Here is a 17359-nt window from a genome sequence, read left to right as displayed (position 1 = left end):
GTGGCTGGCCGCCATGAGGGTCCCATACTAACGGGGACCACATCTGTCTGTGACCATGGCCTCTTTCCCTAAAAGTCCACGACAGAGCTGGCAGAGGGATCTTCACTCTCTATGCCCCCGGGCCCTCTACTTCAATGAAGCATCCCCAAGCCTTGAGCTTATTTTGTGGGATTCCAGGTTCAAGCACAGGACGAAAAGAACAGCTCCATAACCCCGAGGCCTGTGTAAATACCACCTCTGTTCTACAGCGACAAAACTGAGGTCCAGGGGGGTGAAACAAACTCATGGGACACCAGGTCTCCCCGCAGCAGCCTGCCAGGAGACTCCCAACTCACTGTACCATTTCAGTCCTCCCCGCACCAAAGCAGAAAGGAGGGAAAGGCCCTCTGGCTCACAACATAAACACGGACACAGAGGAGGGAAAGGTCTCTCTGGTTCACAACAACCAAGACTATTAAAGGAACCCCTGAGAGTGGGGAAGGTGGCAGGTCAGGCTGAAGTGAGCCATTTCCAACAATTTCTCTGACAGAAGAAATGCAATGTCCCCATTAGGAGCCACCCCAGAGTCTGGCTTCATGGTTCCTAGGAATGAGCTCGATGCAACAAATACTGTACCTGGCAGCATCATTCTGAACTCTACCACACAGGAGACAGGGACTGACTGCCATGGGAGCTCCCTCCTAGCCATAGGTTGCTAGGAACCCATGGACCCAGGGGGACTCTCCCCAGAGTTGGTGCCAAGGTACAGCAGCAGGACTGGCAGTTACAAGGAAAAGGGAACCCCAGGAAACAGTATGGTAGCTCAGTCCCCGTGACAGGGATCCAGGGTGACCCTAGAGCCACCTACAACACTCATTTTCCCAGGTGTAAGTGTCCATCAGGGGCCAGTTAAAAGGTTCACTAGGAAAAGGTGCTTGGTACACAATCCTAGCCACCTGAGTTTCATCCTCCAACATACATGATACATACAGACACGTGCGCATAATAAGCACATGGACACACACAAATGTACATGCCCATCAGGACATTTACTCACCACTGGCATGCTCAGTATGGGGCACTGCACTGGAAGAGGGTTAGGTGCTCAAATCTGAGCAAAGTAGGGTGTGAAGGTCAGCAGGACAGGTGTCTCCAGACACAAGTGAGCACATACGTGTCTACTAGCCTGCAGGACCAAGGGCTGTGCAGGATAGGGATTTTCTGAGAAGCTGTCCTGTGGCTGTGGCACATTTAGCTGCACCCTGCCAATTAAAGTTGAACAACTCCAGATGTGACAAGCTGTCTTAAGACTTAACAAAACCAGCTCCAGTTGAGATGCACTATAGGGACCTTGGAAGCCACTCTTCATTCAACTTCCAGGTAACTCTGATCAGAGAAGCAGGCATTAATAGGACCCCTAGCTGTATTCCTGGGTCTTAGGAGACTTAGTTCTTTATTCAGACCACAGGCATCAGAGCAAGTTCCATCACCTGATGTCCACACTTGCTATCCAGGCTTTTGTTTCAGCAACAGCCTGAACCCCAGGCTTTGCCTGGTTCCTCAAGGAATGAGTGGTCCTAGTGATGCAATCTATGCTCCGGCCAGATGAGAGGCAGCCCTGGCCTGAGCGAGAATCTAATAGGAAACAATTTAAATCAACAACATCTGCCAGTGCTTTCCCGAAGAGCACGCCACAGCTGCCTGGGGAGTGGCCCACCCCAGGGGCCAGTCAGGGCATCCGTCCAGGGGCTGCAGGCCAGAAGGGCCAACGTGGCAGCCCAACAGTGTCTGGCTCCTGCCAGGAGTTCAGGGCCACGTGCGGGGGAAACAGTTCCCTACAGTTCAGCCTGCCAGTCCCTCCTCCTGTAGTGAGGCAGCAAGAAGTTCCTAGAAGCCAAGCCACCTCGTGCCCAACACTGGAGAGCTTAAAGAAGCACCTTGGGGTCCCATGCTGTCTTTTCGGCTCCCCTCCTGACAAGAACCCTAAAGATGGTTCAGGGGTTGACAAAAAGGCTGGGAGTGAGGCTGACATTGACCAGTGACCCCATCAAGCGCAATGTGGGCAAACTGCAGCTTTAGAAACTGCACAACAGAGCAGGGGTGAGGTTTCAGCAGGGTGCTCAAGCTTGCTGGGTTAGGAGCATCAGGGCTAGTTAGACACATCTGGGTTTGAATCCTGGTATTCTTCAGCCAAGTAACCTGGGGACTGAGCTACAAAAAGCCCAAGACAGGTAGGTGTTGGGATCCTCTGTTTACAGACACTGGCATGTCTCTGTCCCCTTCTACCTTCTGCTCCACAGCCAGGGTATGCAGACAGTTCACGTTACCACCCAGGTAATGCCTGTGAACCAGGCTCTGAAATGGTGCCAGTAGTCACTACCTTTTATTTTTATTGTTGGTGCTAGGGTTGAAACCCAGAGCTGTGTGCATGCTAGGCAAGAGTTCTACCACTGGCCTGTATCCCCAAACCCTAGTGAAGAGATCTACAGCAAACTGCTAGCTTTGAATCCAACGCAGGTCCAGTCCCATGAACTAAGCAAAGGTGCCCCCAGCTCCTGCTTCCTGGAAGTCCTCTTGCATGCCAAGTACAGCGATTTTCACTGGCTGACTCCCTACTTCCACTTCACAGATCAGGACATTGACCCTCAGGGAGTCCAGGGACATGAGGCAGGTCTTACAGGAATTGAAGGGTAGCCTGTACCCCAAGCCCAACACTGCAGGATCCCAAGATCCCTGGGAAATCTGCCAACATAGGAGAACCATTCTCAGGTCTCAGTGATAGATAGCATGACTATCTGTCGTGAGAGAACCCTAGGCCCTGTGGTTTCATCCTTTACCACAAATATTACACAGAAGGGAAGAGATGGTATTGCAAACTGAGCTCATACCAAGGGAGAGATGGTCACAGAATTCATAGCCCATCACCCCTATGTCACAGGCCAAGAACCCAAGGCCCAAGAATTCAGCTGCCCAAGGTCTACTGACTGGGGTTTGAGATCTGAACCCATGTCCAGCACTTCCTTTCCACATAAGGACCGGAACTAGAGGCCCTAGGAATTCAAATCAAGACACAGTGGATGGCTATACTGGGATGTGATACCAACTTCTTCTCCTAAAACCCAGACTATTAGCACACACAGAGCTGCAGAGCTGGATCGGTCAGGGAACTTCCCTTCCTGTACCTAGCAGGCTCACTTTGAGAGGCTTGGAGTGGCAAAGATGGGTCCAAGCAGGCCTCTGCCACCCAATGACCTCCAGAGCTCCTGGGTCTCAGTCACCATCCTACCCTTTCTCATGGGGCTGACCTGAACATAGTAGGAGCCTCTGCTGAGTGGAGGACAGGCCTGGCCCTTTGAAAGTGTCTGCAGAGAGGAAATCAGGGGCAGGTGATCCGGAAGATGCAAAAACAGCAACCCAGCCTTCTTCCTTACCCTGGACCCTGGATCTGGCCATTTCCCTAGACCTAAAACCCAGCTGAGATGCCCAGAGGTGTGGCAGGTGGCAGGAATGTGTGACCAGCTCCTGGCTGACTCAGGCTTGGGTGGTGTTTGATTCACTGGGAGAGGAAGGAGTGAGAGGAAAGAAGGATTACTCTCCCTGAGGCCTGGTTCCTGAAATGACTGGACACTAGTTATGGGGACACCGGCACCCAGGCCCTCCTGAGGTACCTCCTGTGCACACAGGACTCGGCCTATACGTGTGGAAGGAATCAATCAAGGCCTCTGTCTCCCAGAGCCAAGATCCCGGGAGCAGGGCCTCTCCCGGTACACTCGCTGTTGTCTCCTGTCCTCAAAGATGGATCTGGGGATCTGACAACTGAATGAGAGATCTTTTGTACTCTTTTTCTGTAGAGCCAAGTCTTCTCACTCTGCTTCTAAGTAGGAGTTTCTCAGATGTGACTACACCTTGTTCTCTACCCAGGTGTTCCTGCTGCACGGAGGATTCCTCATGGCTCTCTGAACTTCTGAGGCGACAAGATAATCAGGAGCCATTTAGTCAGTCACCTTTCTTCACAGCCTGACTCTGACTCAGACCTGATTTTCCAGCTGTCCTCAGCAGCTACCCAAGATTCCAACCACAGGACCGAGGGCTCAGGGTCAAATAGGACCATGAGGACCTGACTCACTGGGTTTTACCTCCTCAGTGCACACCTGAGACTCTGCCGACTCAAAGACCGTCCTGGGCCGACCACCACTACTGTCACTACCTCCACTTACTGAGCATTGTCTAGGAGTCAGGCTAAGTGGGCCCCTTCCAGGCACAGGTCCCACACACCAAGGATAACCTTATCAACTTCTTGAACCAGAATGCCTTTGAACTCTACTCAAGTGCCATCGTGGATCTTGCCTTGGGCCTTTTAAAACAGGGTCATGTGCTGGGTCCTTGTCTGTGATAACGGCTGCTACAAAGGGATGCCTTCTGCAACCTGGAGTCCCAAGCTGTGCACTCAACTGCTGCCCAGATAGAAAGGCTGTCTTGCCTATACCCATAATGGGCAGAGACAGTCTCACAACTAGGTCCAATTGTTTCCTGTCATCCTTTTGGCATGAGTTGTTGAGCTCAGGGTACATCTCTTGAGACTAGTGGGACACATCCATCAAAGGCTCATCCCAGAGACAGGGTTTGGAGCCAGGTATCATGATGTACACCATTGATCCCAGCCCTTGAGAGGCAGAGGCAGGCAGATCTCTGTGAGATCCAGGCCAGCCAGGGCCAAACAGTGAGACCTTGCCTCAAAGCCAACAACAGAAGGTGAAGGTTTGGGGTTGATGTAAGCTCAGTAGCAAAACCCCATTTCCTCTATGCTCTCTACTTCCCTGAGACGGATATGTCTAATGGTCTCTTCCTGTTTATGGGCCTCAGGTAGGGACCACAAGTATCATGGCCAGGGCAGTGGTCCAGCTCTAATCACACTTTTTCCAAGAGGTGAACCTCAGAAAGAAAGAAGAGCAGTAACTGGAGAGAGGAAGGAAGAAATGTGAACCTTCCTTTTTTTTTTTTTTTTCCTCTCCAAAACAGGGTTTCTCTGTGTCACAGCCCTAGCTGTCCTGGAACTCGCTCTGTAGACCAGGCTGGCTTCAAACTCACAGAGATCCTCCTGTCTCTGCCTCCCAAATGCTGGGATTAGAACCTTTCCTTTTATGCTTTCAGCCCCAGACCCCCTCCAACTACTGCTCTGAATTGAAACTAGCCATGCCAGGTAGTGCTCTGAGCCAGAAGCTATGATGGGTAGTAACAGGTTCACCATGGCAGCCAGGTACTATCACAGGCAAAGCCCAGACACCCAGTGGTCTGGCAATAACTCAGGAGCCCACCAAGCCTTCAAACTGCTAAACTCGAGCCTGGAAGCTCTGCTGTGCTGGGGTTACAAGTGGTAAAGGAAAATCCCCAGCCCAAGAAGACTGCCTGCAGTTGCCAAAATGAACCACTGCCTCATAAACAAGAACGATGCTCATCAGGTTGGAATGGTTCAGGCTGGCTTGCCAGGAAGACCCAGGAAAAACCCCAAAGATCAACTTCAGACTTCCAGGCACCCTTGTGTTTGTCTTGAAAGCTTTGGTGCCCACCTAGAGCCTAGAGGTATGGGCATCTCAAGGCTTGTTTTTGCAACAGAGATATGTAGCTCACAAGTCCTCAGAGAGAACATACTTGTGTAACTAAACCTAAGCAGAATTCTGCAAGCCTAAAAGCCCCTTCCAGATACGGTCCCAACTCCAACAAACAACTTCATCTTTTCTAAGCCAGGTCATTTTTGAACTCATGGACTCTTGGGCCTTTTGTCTGTGGTACCCAACAGTCCTGGAACTTGCTCTTGTAGACCAGGGTGGCCTTTGCTTCACCTTGGCTGCTGCAGAGGATGGCTCCAGCTTTGAACTGGTTCAAGACAATGGTTGGGAAGATACCTTTCTCGGTTTAACACACTTGCCCTTCTATAACTGGCAGCCCTAAATCGTCTACCGTACTGCTGCCTTCGGTAGTTCTAAAGTGCAAGTCTGGGGCCTAGAGAGATGTCTCAGCAGTTAAGAGCATTGGGTGTTCTTCCAGAGGACCAGGGTTTCATTCCCAGGACTCACACAGAGACAGACAACAATCTGTAACTATAGTTCCAGGGGACCTGACACTTTCTTTTGGCTTCCATGTGCACTGCACATACATGGTGTACAGAATTACATGAAGGCAAAACACGCATATACATAAAAGTAATGAACTAAGAAATAAATCAAATGCAAGTCTGAACTAGGTATGTTGGCACACATCTCTAATTCCAGCACTCGAGAGGCACGCCGACCTCTGTGAGTTTGAGACTAGCCTGGTCTACAAAGTCAGTTCCAGGATAGTTTGGGTTGTTACACAGAGAAACCCTGTCTCGGGGTGGAGGGAAGCAGGTCTGGTTGATTTAAACCCACCCACTTCTTCAGCATACTGTCAAGTCCAGCCCCAAGAGCCTCCCCTCGCTAAGCCCCTTCCAAAGCACTGGCTCTTTCCTGCTCAGCTCTTCTTGTCCCACAACCAATCTCTAACCCAAACACCCCAATTCACATCACTTCCTCAAGGGTTGTTCAGCACTGAGTTCATGTGCCACAGGTGGGATCCTACAGCGGTACAGACTATATCCCCACGGCCCCAGACATATAAGGTGACCAGGAAACTGACACGAACAACCCAGGGAAGCCACAGGTGGTGTCTGCACACGTCTGCACACAGGAAGTGGTGGGTGAAGAGGGCACATCACATGTGAGCAGGAACCAGCCTCTGTCCTCCTGATAGCAGGTTGTGCACTTCCTCTCTTTGCAGGCTTAGCCGGTAGTAGCTGCCAGGGTCTGGTCATGTGCTGATCAGCTAACCTTGATCTTGGGCAGTTTTTCTGCCCTCAAGTGAGCACCCTCTAGAAGAGGAAACAGTCTGCAGGCATAAAGCCCTTGGTCACAGTCACAGAGCAATTCGGCAGTTACAAGATTCAATGTCAGAGCCTGAGCTCACTCTCTTCCTCCCAAACCTGCGGCTCTCCTCTGCAAGTGGCACATCCAACTGAGCCAATGGCCGTGGCTGCGTTTCAACTGCAGCCTTTAAGCCAGCTGCCCAGTATACGGGTACGGGCTCCTCCTGGCACAGGCTGATACTTTGGGCACTGGGTTGAGGGTAGGCTTGGGCTTAGCAGCTGGCAGTAGCCACCACACAGTCAACACCAACAACCACATTGGTTCAGAGCCAGGAGAGAGACGTCCCAGCCTGGGACACCGCCAACACATAGCAAGAGGCCTAAAGACTAAGATGCAGTGGAGGCCTTGAACTCCTGCTCCGGGGAAGGAGCTAGACACAATGAACACTCAAATGAGGGGCTATAGCAGGTGACAAGGCAAAGGATAGGTAGAGACTCCCCATTTGGGCTGAGCAGTGGTTTCATGTGGAAAAGAACGGTAAGGGGGTTGAGGAAGAGCAGAGTAACCAGAAAGACAGGGGGCAGGATACTGGCCACTGAAAGACCTTGGGTTCTCTCATCTACCTCAGCCTACCAGAAGGTTTAGTCAGTACCCTGCACCTTTGTGAGGGGCTGTCTGCTTGTCTGCAAGGGTCCCTGAGCAGTGTTTCGGTAGAGAAGGACTAAGACAATAGGGAAGAGAAAGTATGTGGACCTAACTGCAAACCCCACTAGGCCCTGAGCTCAGACCCTAAGGTACTCCCCTACTGGCTCCCACCACAAAGAAGCAAGCCCGAGGAATAGGCATCCTCTCTTGGCAGCACCACAGTGGTCCAGACCCTCAGGGAAGTACCAGCTATGAAGAGGCATACCACTTGGCCCGGAGGGAATAGGGCGGAGTGTAACACAGTGTTGCCACTGAGAGCCAGAAGCCAAGATGGCATTCCAGCAAGCACTATCACTACATTCGCCGGCCCCAGCAGCTCTACTTCAAAGAGAGACTCAGGCGAGAGGCTAGGGTTCAGCAGACCCCTAAAACAAGGTGGCTTCAGAGCCGAGGGCTGCTTACTGCCAGGCAACATCTGGGCAGAATGGGGTAAAAGCAGTTTCAGGTCTATATTGAAGAGCTCTTCTAAGCCACGGGTACCAAGAGACTCAAAGCAAAAAGACCACAAGTTTGCAACCACAACCCTCTTGTGACACTTAGGTTAGGGACAGGTTGGGCAGCTTCAAGCCTACAAAAATGCAGTCTGACCTTTGGGTAGCCAGCAAGCTCAGACCACTGGGACCCGGGGAAAGTCTAATGCCCCCATTATACAAAGCACTGGCCAGAAGTAGATGAAGAGGAGCTCTATGCCCTCCAACCCCACCTTAGCTCCAGGTCTCTCCCTTTCTCACATTTGTCTTTGGCTCCCTTACCCCCCAAATACCAAATCCCTACCCAAGTTCCTGAGACCTGGAGGCAGACTTACTAGCTGGCACCCAGATGCACAGGCAGGGCCCTTTTAAAACAAGCCAGGGTTTCCAGGTTCTGATAAAGCAGGGCCTCCCAACCACTCCCAGGTAAGCAGGACCTACAGGCAGGCACTGTTATTACTGCCAAGAAGCCCCAGCCAAACAGGAGTTCCAGGCAAAGAGCAGGCCTCAGGGAGCAGCCTTGGCTCCAGAGAGCCAGATCTCCTTGGGTCAGGTCTACTACCAAGCTGCCAGGCAGGCTAAGGCACTGCCAAGATGGCACATGCCAACAGTGTAGCCAGTTGGCAGCAAAGACCAGGTCCAAGCAAGCAGCAACTACTAAGGCCTGAAAAAGGCTGGGAAGCTTCTTACCAAGGCTATCAACCCACAGTATGACCTGACTTCAAAGAGAGACAGACAGGGGACCTGGACCACAGCCTTGCTGCCCAGCCAACCTCTAAGACCCACTCCTTCCTTTTCCTCTGCCAGAGGGGTTTCTTACCACAGGTCCTCTGCTCCCCCGACCCATGCTTGCACAGGAAAGACCTCAGGGCCTCAGGAACCAAACTGATAACAAGAGACCCTCAGAATATGCCAAAGATCGAAGAGTATGCTATGGGGGGAGGAAGAGCTCTCAAAACCCAGTTACAAGGCCTCTGCATTGAATGCTGCCTCACAGTACTGTTATCCTGTTATCTAATCTTCCACTTAAAAGAAACCGAAAATTTGGATTTTGACATGAGCAATAATTTCCAGGGCATCTTTGACTACTATGTACCCTATCTTCTAGCACTTTCAAAGTATGGTGCCATGCCTTTAGGATAGGGAACCTTCCTGCCCATTCTGCCTGCTATCCTCTCTAGTCTGTTCCCTCTTCTCTCTGCCTCCCACCACTCTGCCAGGCTAGGTCAACACGGCCTGTAGTCTCTTACCAGCACCTAAGAGCCACCATTTTAACTGATAAATGATGTCACGTTGTTCCCCTGCCCCCTATAGGACTCCCAAGACTAGAAACAGTTCAACAGTTTTTGTTTTCTTGAGCCCCTCTTCCCACACCCCAATCCCACCTTGCCCAGACACGCCTTCAAGCCAGAGGCTTCTCCACAGGCTCTTCCCCATCTTCAGCTCGACCCCACTCAGTTTCTAACAGTTCCTCACGGAAGCCCTCCCCAGTGATGGTGTGCTTACCATGAGACAGTGAACTATGGGCAGGGGTGAGACGACTTGAGAGAAAACAAAATGGACAGAATCTGAACAAAAACATTTCCCCAGTTGGTCTGCCAGGGCCCACTGGGTTTCACAAGGACCCGTCCCAGATTAGCTGACATACTAGGCATCCTAGTAAGTCTCAGTCAGGGAGGAAGAGACCTGTGTCTACTACCTTCAATTTGTTCAGCCCACAGCATCCCTATTCTGAGCAGGACAATAAATACCTTACCCAATTTAGGGTTTCTTCTACATCTTCACACTGCTGGAGAATCTTGAGTGAGGGCATCCATCTCCACTAGGCTTTCTCAGAGCCCCACACCAATCTATCCCAGAGTACGCCTTGCAGGGCTGTGAACTCAGTGGCATTCCTCTTTCAATGAGGGACGCTGAGAGACAGGGATGGAACCCTGGCCAAATGTGTGGCTTGGATGACGAAAAATCAAGCCTGCCTGCCTGTCCCAGAGTCAGGGCCTAGACCTGGGCACAGGCCTCTGGATGCAGAGCTAATTCTTCCAAAGAAGTCCTTCATGCTCCAAGAATCCCAGAGGCTCCCGAGTACTCCTACATGACGGGCACATGGCTGTGCCCACAGAAGGCAGTGTGATAAGCAATCAGGTTCTATTTACATAAATAAAAGCCCACTGAAAGCTCACTGAGCACTCGAAGCTGGTCAAGAAGAAAGGACAAGGATGAGGGAGGCCTCCTCGGGTCATGGTCGGTTTCGGCGCTTAAGTACAAAACAGGAGGTGACCTTGCAAGGGGTCTTTCTCTTCCTCCTGGCCAACCCCCTTTCTTAGTGGGTTGAAGCACAGGGCACAGAGATAAAAGCTTGACTACAGTGTGTCCAACAGGGTCCATTATTTCTCCTATGAAGTAGCCCTGGCAAGTCACTTTTCTGCCCCAGGCTGTGGTTCCCCATCCACTGGCTAAGAGTACAGTATCCTCCTCTCCTCTCTCTTCTCCATCTTGTAAGTTAGTGTTCCCTTGCACTCCTCTCCCGACACAGCAACCACAAGCATGTGGCAAGCCAAAGAACCAAGGCCACCAAGGAGCAGGGCCCCTGGGAGGTTTGGGGTCCTTCTGACCTGAAGGCCACTTAGACATGCTAACTCTGCCAGACTCACCACACTTGGATGGGACCTCTGTACGCTCCTGGATACCTTCCAAACCTGAAAGCCTTCCCAGGTACCACTTGGATTATCTTCCTGGAAGGTCCCAGGCAAGAACACATGGTGAATGCCCACTGTGCCCGTGACTGCCTAAGCCTGACCACAAATACACAGTGATTACTTCAGTCCCCCTGCCACCCGCCTTATAGTCTTGGGGACTCTATTTACCTTGAGCGTCATAAGACCCAGTTCGGTGCCTCTACACTGTACAGTTCCAGATCCCATTGTACCACCCAAGCCACTGAAAGAAGCCTTTGTAGGGTCTGGAATGTCACATGGGTCTGTAGTTGCTTCTAGCTCATGCCACCAAGGCAAGACAGGTCTCTGAACTGGAGCTGCTGCAATCAAGGTCTCTCTCTGCTACACTGAACCAGTCACTTCGTCTCTAAGTAGGGCATACGGTCAAGTATTTGAGTGGCTCAGCAAGTCCCTGGCATCGAGTACACAATCAGAGAAAGTCATTATGAGAAAAGAACTGGTTCCCCACTGCCATTTACAGCCTGGTAACCTCCAGGGTGCGGTTTTAGTCTCTGGCCTCAGTGTCCCTCCAAGTGGAAGATTAGTGGGAATACCCGAGCAAAACACTCAGCACTATGCCTGGCACAGTCTGGGCACAAGAACCTAGCTGCCATGTAAAGTGCTGCTCCTAAGGTGGTGCTGGAAGATGAGGCTAAGGAACAAGCCCGGGAGTCACCTGCTCCACCTGTTCCAACTGGGTCAGATAGAGCTGAGCACAGTTGTTGCCATGGCACTCAACACACTGGAAAACACCAGCAAAGAAGGCGGGGCTGCAGGGGTGGGGCCTAGAGCTGTTGTTAGTCTGTTACCACCCATGCCGCCAATAGCACATCAAGCGATCCAGAGGTCCCGGCGGTTGGCAAGATGTGCTGCCACATCTAGGCCCAGCATCTAAGCAGGTCCAGTCACCTAAGTCCCTACCGAACTTAAACAATAAGGTCATAGGAGTGGAGGGGTGGCCCAGGCTTCTGGGCTACAGGATCAGTGTGGGAGGGGTGCGGGCAAAGGGAACAGCAACCTAGGAACCCCCACCTCCTGGGTAAAAGGATACAGAAACCAAAGCCACTTCAAAGTGGCTCAGGTTCCAACATCGATGCTCTCTGCGGCCACAGCTGCAGCACCCAGTGCGTAAGCGGTCGGCTTTGGGCCTCAATGTTAGTTCTTCCTCTTTAGCCACTCCCCGCTAAGAGGCTTTATCCAGGATGGGAACCAGGAAGACTACCTAGGCTCAGCTGGGCTCAGAGAATCTGTGGCCTCTTGCCAGAAGGAAGACGGGGAAACAGAGGTAAAATCCAGAGCATGTGTGCTAAATCCTGGAACTTTCCAGACTGTCCAGGATGTGGGAACATGCTGGGGCAAGGAAAAAGCTGACAGGTAGGGTCATGGTGGCTGGCTAAGGCTCTAGGTACAAATTTGGTACAAATTCCTGGTACTGTGCCCAATCCTAGGACCTCTGCTGATTAAGGGATGACATCCCATGTTCCCCCTAGCTCTCTGCCAATGACCTGGGGTTGAGGGGAGCTGGGGCTTGGGCCCCTTACAATACAGTACAATATACTCTCCATCCCCCACACCGAAAGGTGAGGATTCCCCATTTTATGAAAGGGGAAACTGAGGCTAAGAGGCACAAGACAGCAGCTAAAGCCGCCCTGAGCCTCTATTTTCACCTCTGTAAAAAACGCTCCCCCAGGCCCCCACCTCTACTCCTGCTTCATGGCACGGTCAAGGGGTTAAGAGGCACTAGTAAAACGGTAAGCAGAGCACCGATAATTGCTAGCTCCTGAGATCAGGGCTCAGGGAGTCTGGGTAATTCACCCAAGTCTAGAAGCGGCTGTCTCCAGGCCCATCTCTGGGCATAACCCCCTGACACTGTGCCATTAGGCGAGGAAACTGTAGGTATTACAGGCTTCACAAGCGGCAGACTGCAGCAACCCCCACCAGAAAGGTCTACATTCTTCAGATAAGCAGCTCTAAGCAGAACAGGAGGACGGTGCTTAGGACAGACACCTCACTCTATCCACGCAGCTTCTCTTCTCCCAGCAGATTCACCCAACAGGTCTCCAAACAGGGCCAAGTTTGGTTGACTATTGCTCAGGCAAGGTCCCCGGCAACCATTTCCTTCCTCTTTCGGGGCCCATTATCCCGACCAGTAAAGCACACCTCTGAGAACTCAGAATAGTGAGGCATCTCCAGCTACTTAGGCCCACAAACCTACGGAGCGAAGAAGGGGGTAGGTCAGAAGAGTAGGGCAGCCCAGGCCCTGGACCAGGCACGGTATTGGGGGACTATCTACTGCAACTCCTCTCTACGGAGAAACCTGTGTGGTTCACGGTGCACAAGAGGGAACAGACAAAACTGAACTCCCATTCCCCAGGCCAGGACTGTGCGACCCAGTGAGCTCAATCTGCAAAGGCTAGACTGAGAAATTGGATCTCACTCAGCAATAACCTGGAGAGCTGGACCTACCAGGACGGCAAGAGACACAAAACCTATCTGGAGGGCTTCTTTCTGCGAGGTAGTCTCCTGGCAAGGACATTTGCAATGCAAAGCAGTCCAGCTTCAGCCAGACGAGGGCAGTCACTCAGAGGGGGCTGGGCAACCCAAAATCCAGCCACTACCCTCAATCAGATCCAGGGAGTGCCTGGGACTGGGTTTCCAAGCCAAGAAGAGAGTGCCAGAAAACCTGTGGCTGGCCCAGGCTCTCAATCATATGACAGCCACAGGGGCCAGCTTGGTGGCAAAGTGGCCTGGGACACCCCTACTTACTCAATGTGCAAATTTCATTCAGCTCTTTCCATGCAAGTTTGCAAAACGAGTGACTTGGAGAATGCATGCAGGGCCCTAAAAGGTTTCGGGTTGGTAACCTGCAGACAAGTGCCTCCCTGGCACACTGCCAGCTCATTCGGCCCAGAGTCCTGCCTAGAGCAAATCTTCCTAAAGACACGTATAACGCCCGGAAGCCCCTTGCCCGTCCCCACCTGAGGCTTCCACACTTACCAAGATCTCACTCACTAGCACCCCCCCCCACACACACACACCTTCCCCTGCAAAAACGAAAGCCTCAATGCCTACCTGGACGACAAACTAACAAAATCCCCGCCATCCAGCAGCCGGACTTTGCAAAAGAGGACCCCGTTCACGAAGGGGACCGCAGTCAGTTCCTCCAGGGTGAAAGTGGTTTGGAATTTGAATTTCTTCTTCTTCATCAAAAAAGCCATGAGCGAGTTCCCTGAGTCTTAAGCCCGCAGGCCAAAAAAAAAAAAAATAGAAAAAGAGGGGTCCTAGAAATCCTCAGGAACCCCTTCCCGAAATTACACCCCCCCCCCTCCTCAAAAAACACCAGAGCCGGATCCAGTCCAGATGGCGGCGGAGGCTGCAGGGCAGGATCTGAGTCCGGAGCCCGGGGTCTGAGGGACCAGTCCTGTGGGTCGGCTACTTTCACCTTCGAGGAGCCCGGGCTCCACCGGCATGTAAACAGCGAGGCGCGGCCCCGGCGGCGGGGGAAAGCGTGGAGGGCGGCTCGTGAGCAGGCAGCAGCATCCCGAACCGCGGGGCCCGGCTGACCGGTGAGACTGAGACGACCGGGCGAGCCGCTTGAGGCCCGGGCTGCGGCCCCGCCTCCGCCCCGCTGGCGGCCGGGGGAGGCGCCCAGGCGGCGCACACGCCTCCGCACCTGGCGCCCCGCGGCCTGCGCAGGTGAGGCCCCGGGAAGCGGAAGCCACCTAAACGTTCGCCCGGACTCCGCAGGGACCTCTCCGGGAGGCGCTGCCGGGCAGGGACCGTGTACCGTTCGGCCTCCGGCTCAGTCCTGGGACCCACGCCGCGCCTGCCCTGACCGAGCCTGAGGCGCCTTGCGACCTGGCCGGGTGGCTTCTGCCTCATCCAGCACCCCGGGAGCACAGCGGCGCCGTCGCCCGCACCTCCGGACGCAGCCGGCAGAGCTCGACGCAAATCGGCGCCGCTCGGAGAATACCGAAGCCCGGGCGCCCGCCGAGCAGCGGCCGAGCGCGGCAGGGGCGGGGCACTCGGGACTCACAGCCCACCTGTGATTGGACGGCCCGACTGTACGAACACGAATTTCGATTGGCTGACTGTGGCGTGGGGCAGGGCTCGCGAAGGCAGAGCCGGTTCTGGGCGCTCGGATTGGTGAGCTAGCAAATGTGGACCCGCCTCCTTGAGGAGAGCTGGGGTGGGGGTGAAGTGGATGGAGAGGGGTGGGAGGTCGCGGGGTGGGGGGTTGGCTCATACAGGAACGGGAGGAGAGTGCGCGCGAGCCCAAGAGAAGGAGAAACAATGACTTGGAGAAACCATCTGAAAACTAAGGCTGGGACGGCCTGCCCGGGTCCCGCCAAGACCCGAGCTCGTTGAGCAATGAAGCAGGCTAAGGAGGTAGTGAGCCCCCTATTTCTCAGGAAAACGACCCTCTGAGAGGTGACTCAAGAGCCAAGCAGGTCGTTCTCGCCTCTTAATTGACAATGTCTGCCCTGGAGTTGGAGTTTGTGAAGATCCCGTGGAGCCCTGCAGCTTTGTGACCCAGCTTGCCTCTTTCCAATCTCTTATCTAAGGCTTTTGTTGTTCAGTTTCTAGGATAGTTAGGGCTAGATTAACTGCTCTGGAGGCGGAGGACTCTTTGGGGAGCCTCGTATTATCCAAACCATCGGCGTTTTGTAATTCTTTTCATCCATTTCACCTATGTGTAGGGGCTCTGCTCTGATTCAAGCAGGCACCCACTGGGAAGTCTGGTGGGCTTCTCTTCTACCCCTCCAAGCAGACGGGATCACAGAGGGGGCTACAGTCAATTGAAGAGCTCAAGTAGACATGTCGGGGTAGGTCAGAGCAGGCATCCGGCATGAAACTCAAAAGAAGGGCTCTGGCAAAGCAGTTCTGGCATCAGGGTACGGACAGTCGCAGCCACCAGTCACCTCACAAAGTTTTGAGCACCCCTGGACACATTCTGATTTGAGAGAAAGGAAGATCCGGCTAGAATCTGGCACATTCTTGTACACCAGAGTAAAGAGCGAGCTCCCTCTTTACTGGTTTTTTGAGCTAGATAGTGACTTTCTTGCTCTGGCCTCAGGTAATGGGGTGAGTGAGGCCATTTCTTGATTCCTGCAAGAGATAAGGCCTGTAGGAACTCACTGTGGAGGATTAAAGATAGTGGAGCTGATTGACATTCAAGATGCAAATTCTCTGCAGGACTTGATATGTTTGGACGTGTGAATGAAGGCTCTTGTTTCTGAGCTTGCATTTCAGTAGCTTGGGTGGCAATCTTGCCGCTCTTAATTGTCCTATAAAGTAGAAAATACAGTCAGATTGGAGAAAAATGAACCAATCCAGTCCTCCCTGATGTAACTAGGCATCTCCTTTCACGGACTAGGAAAGAGAGGCCTAAAGGCTTTGTCTTTTTAAAAATAAGTTACATTTATTTAAGTGAATGGTCACATGTGGCACAGTGCCTATGGGGGTCAGAGAGCAACTTACGCTCTGACTTTCTACAAGGTCATCAGCAAGCACCTTTGCCAACCGAGTCTTCTTGCCAGCTCTGGCTTTGGTTTTCCACTTGTTTGTTTGTTTTTGACGTGGTACCTCCACGGTTTTAGCCCAGGTTGGCCACAAACTAAGTGGCTTGGAATGATCTTCCTGTCTTTATTGATTAAGCCCTAGGATTACAGGCTTGTACTTCCAAAACAGACTTGGCCTAGAGGGTTTAAAGTCTTTGTCTGGGCTCTAAACCATTTCCCCCAGGCCTGTTCCATAAGTGAAGAGCCTGTGGCTACCTGAGCCCCTAGTGGGATTTCTCAATCAGCCAAGGATGTCTAGAGGCTTAACTAGCTCCTCAGCTTCCACTGTGTGTAACTTTGGGCCACGCCAACAGGAAACCCAGTAAGCTTTGCCACCAGGCTTGGCTCCATTTGACTCTGTACAGGCTAAAGGCTAGGAACCCAGGATGTGTCCCATCTCACTTCCCAAATAGTGCAAGAAGTGTGGTACCAGGACAAGATGCAAGATTTGGTGTGAGACAAACCCTAGTTAGAATCCTGACTCTGAGCTGGGTGTGGTGGTGCACACCTTTAATCCCAGAGGCAGGTGAAGCTCTGTGAGTTCAAGGCCAGCCTCTACAGAGGGAGTTCCAAGACAACCAGGGCTATCCTGTGTCAAAAACAATACTAGCTCTGCTGGTACATTGGCATGGGGGCTCAGTTTGTGACCCTGAGGCTCAGGACCTACAAATGGCAGTGGGTTATTCCTTATAGTGAAGACTCTATGCTTTGGAGCACACAGAACCGAGCTCAGAATCTAGCCAGCATCCCATTGGTACCTTGTAGTACACAAGCTTGGGTGAAGCTTTGCATGCACAGAAGAAAGTGCTAAAGAACTTCTTCTGAGAGAGGCTAGCCTTGGCTGCCTGTTCTCAATACTCCAGTAAATGAGACAAGAGTGAAAGGTAGGTTTCCCCAATGTGGTTACATTGGGGAAAGGAACAGGAAAGCCCAGTGACTTCCCAAGTCTCTAGGCTACTGACATAGGTTTGGGTTGAAAACAGAGGGCAAGAGTTATGGGCAATGGAGTGCCTTCACTTCTGCCAGGACGGTTCCACTCCGCGTGTAGT

General features: G+C 52.5%; 1 protein-coding gene across 1 annotated transcript in view; it reads right to left on the bottom strand.

Annotated features, from left to right (window-relative positions):
• Fam102a (family with sequence similarity 102 member A) overlaps positions 1-14746 on the bottom strand; it is a 31182-nt gene extending 16436 nt beyond the window's left edge. Inside the window, exon 1 of the mRNA XM_038337413.2 lies at positions 13822-14746. Within this exon, the coding sequence (XP_038193341.1) occupies positions 13822-13967 (146 nt within the window). The 5' untranslated portion in view covers positions 13968-14746. The remainder of the gene's footprint in view (positions 1-13821) is intronic.
• Between the last annotated feature and the right edge of the window lie 2613 nt (positions 14747-17359).

This window comes from Arvicola amphibius, chromosome 7 (genome assembly GCF_903992535.2).
Source record: "Arvicola amphibius chromosome 7, mArvAmp1.2, whole genome shotgun sequence".
NCBI lineage: Eukaryota > Metazoa > Chordata > Mammalia > Rodentia > Cricetidae > Arvicola > Arvicola amphibius.
The sequence above is the reverse complement of the archived record's forward strand: the minus strand, read 5'-3'. Positions and strand labels throughout refer to the sequence as shown.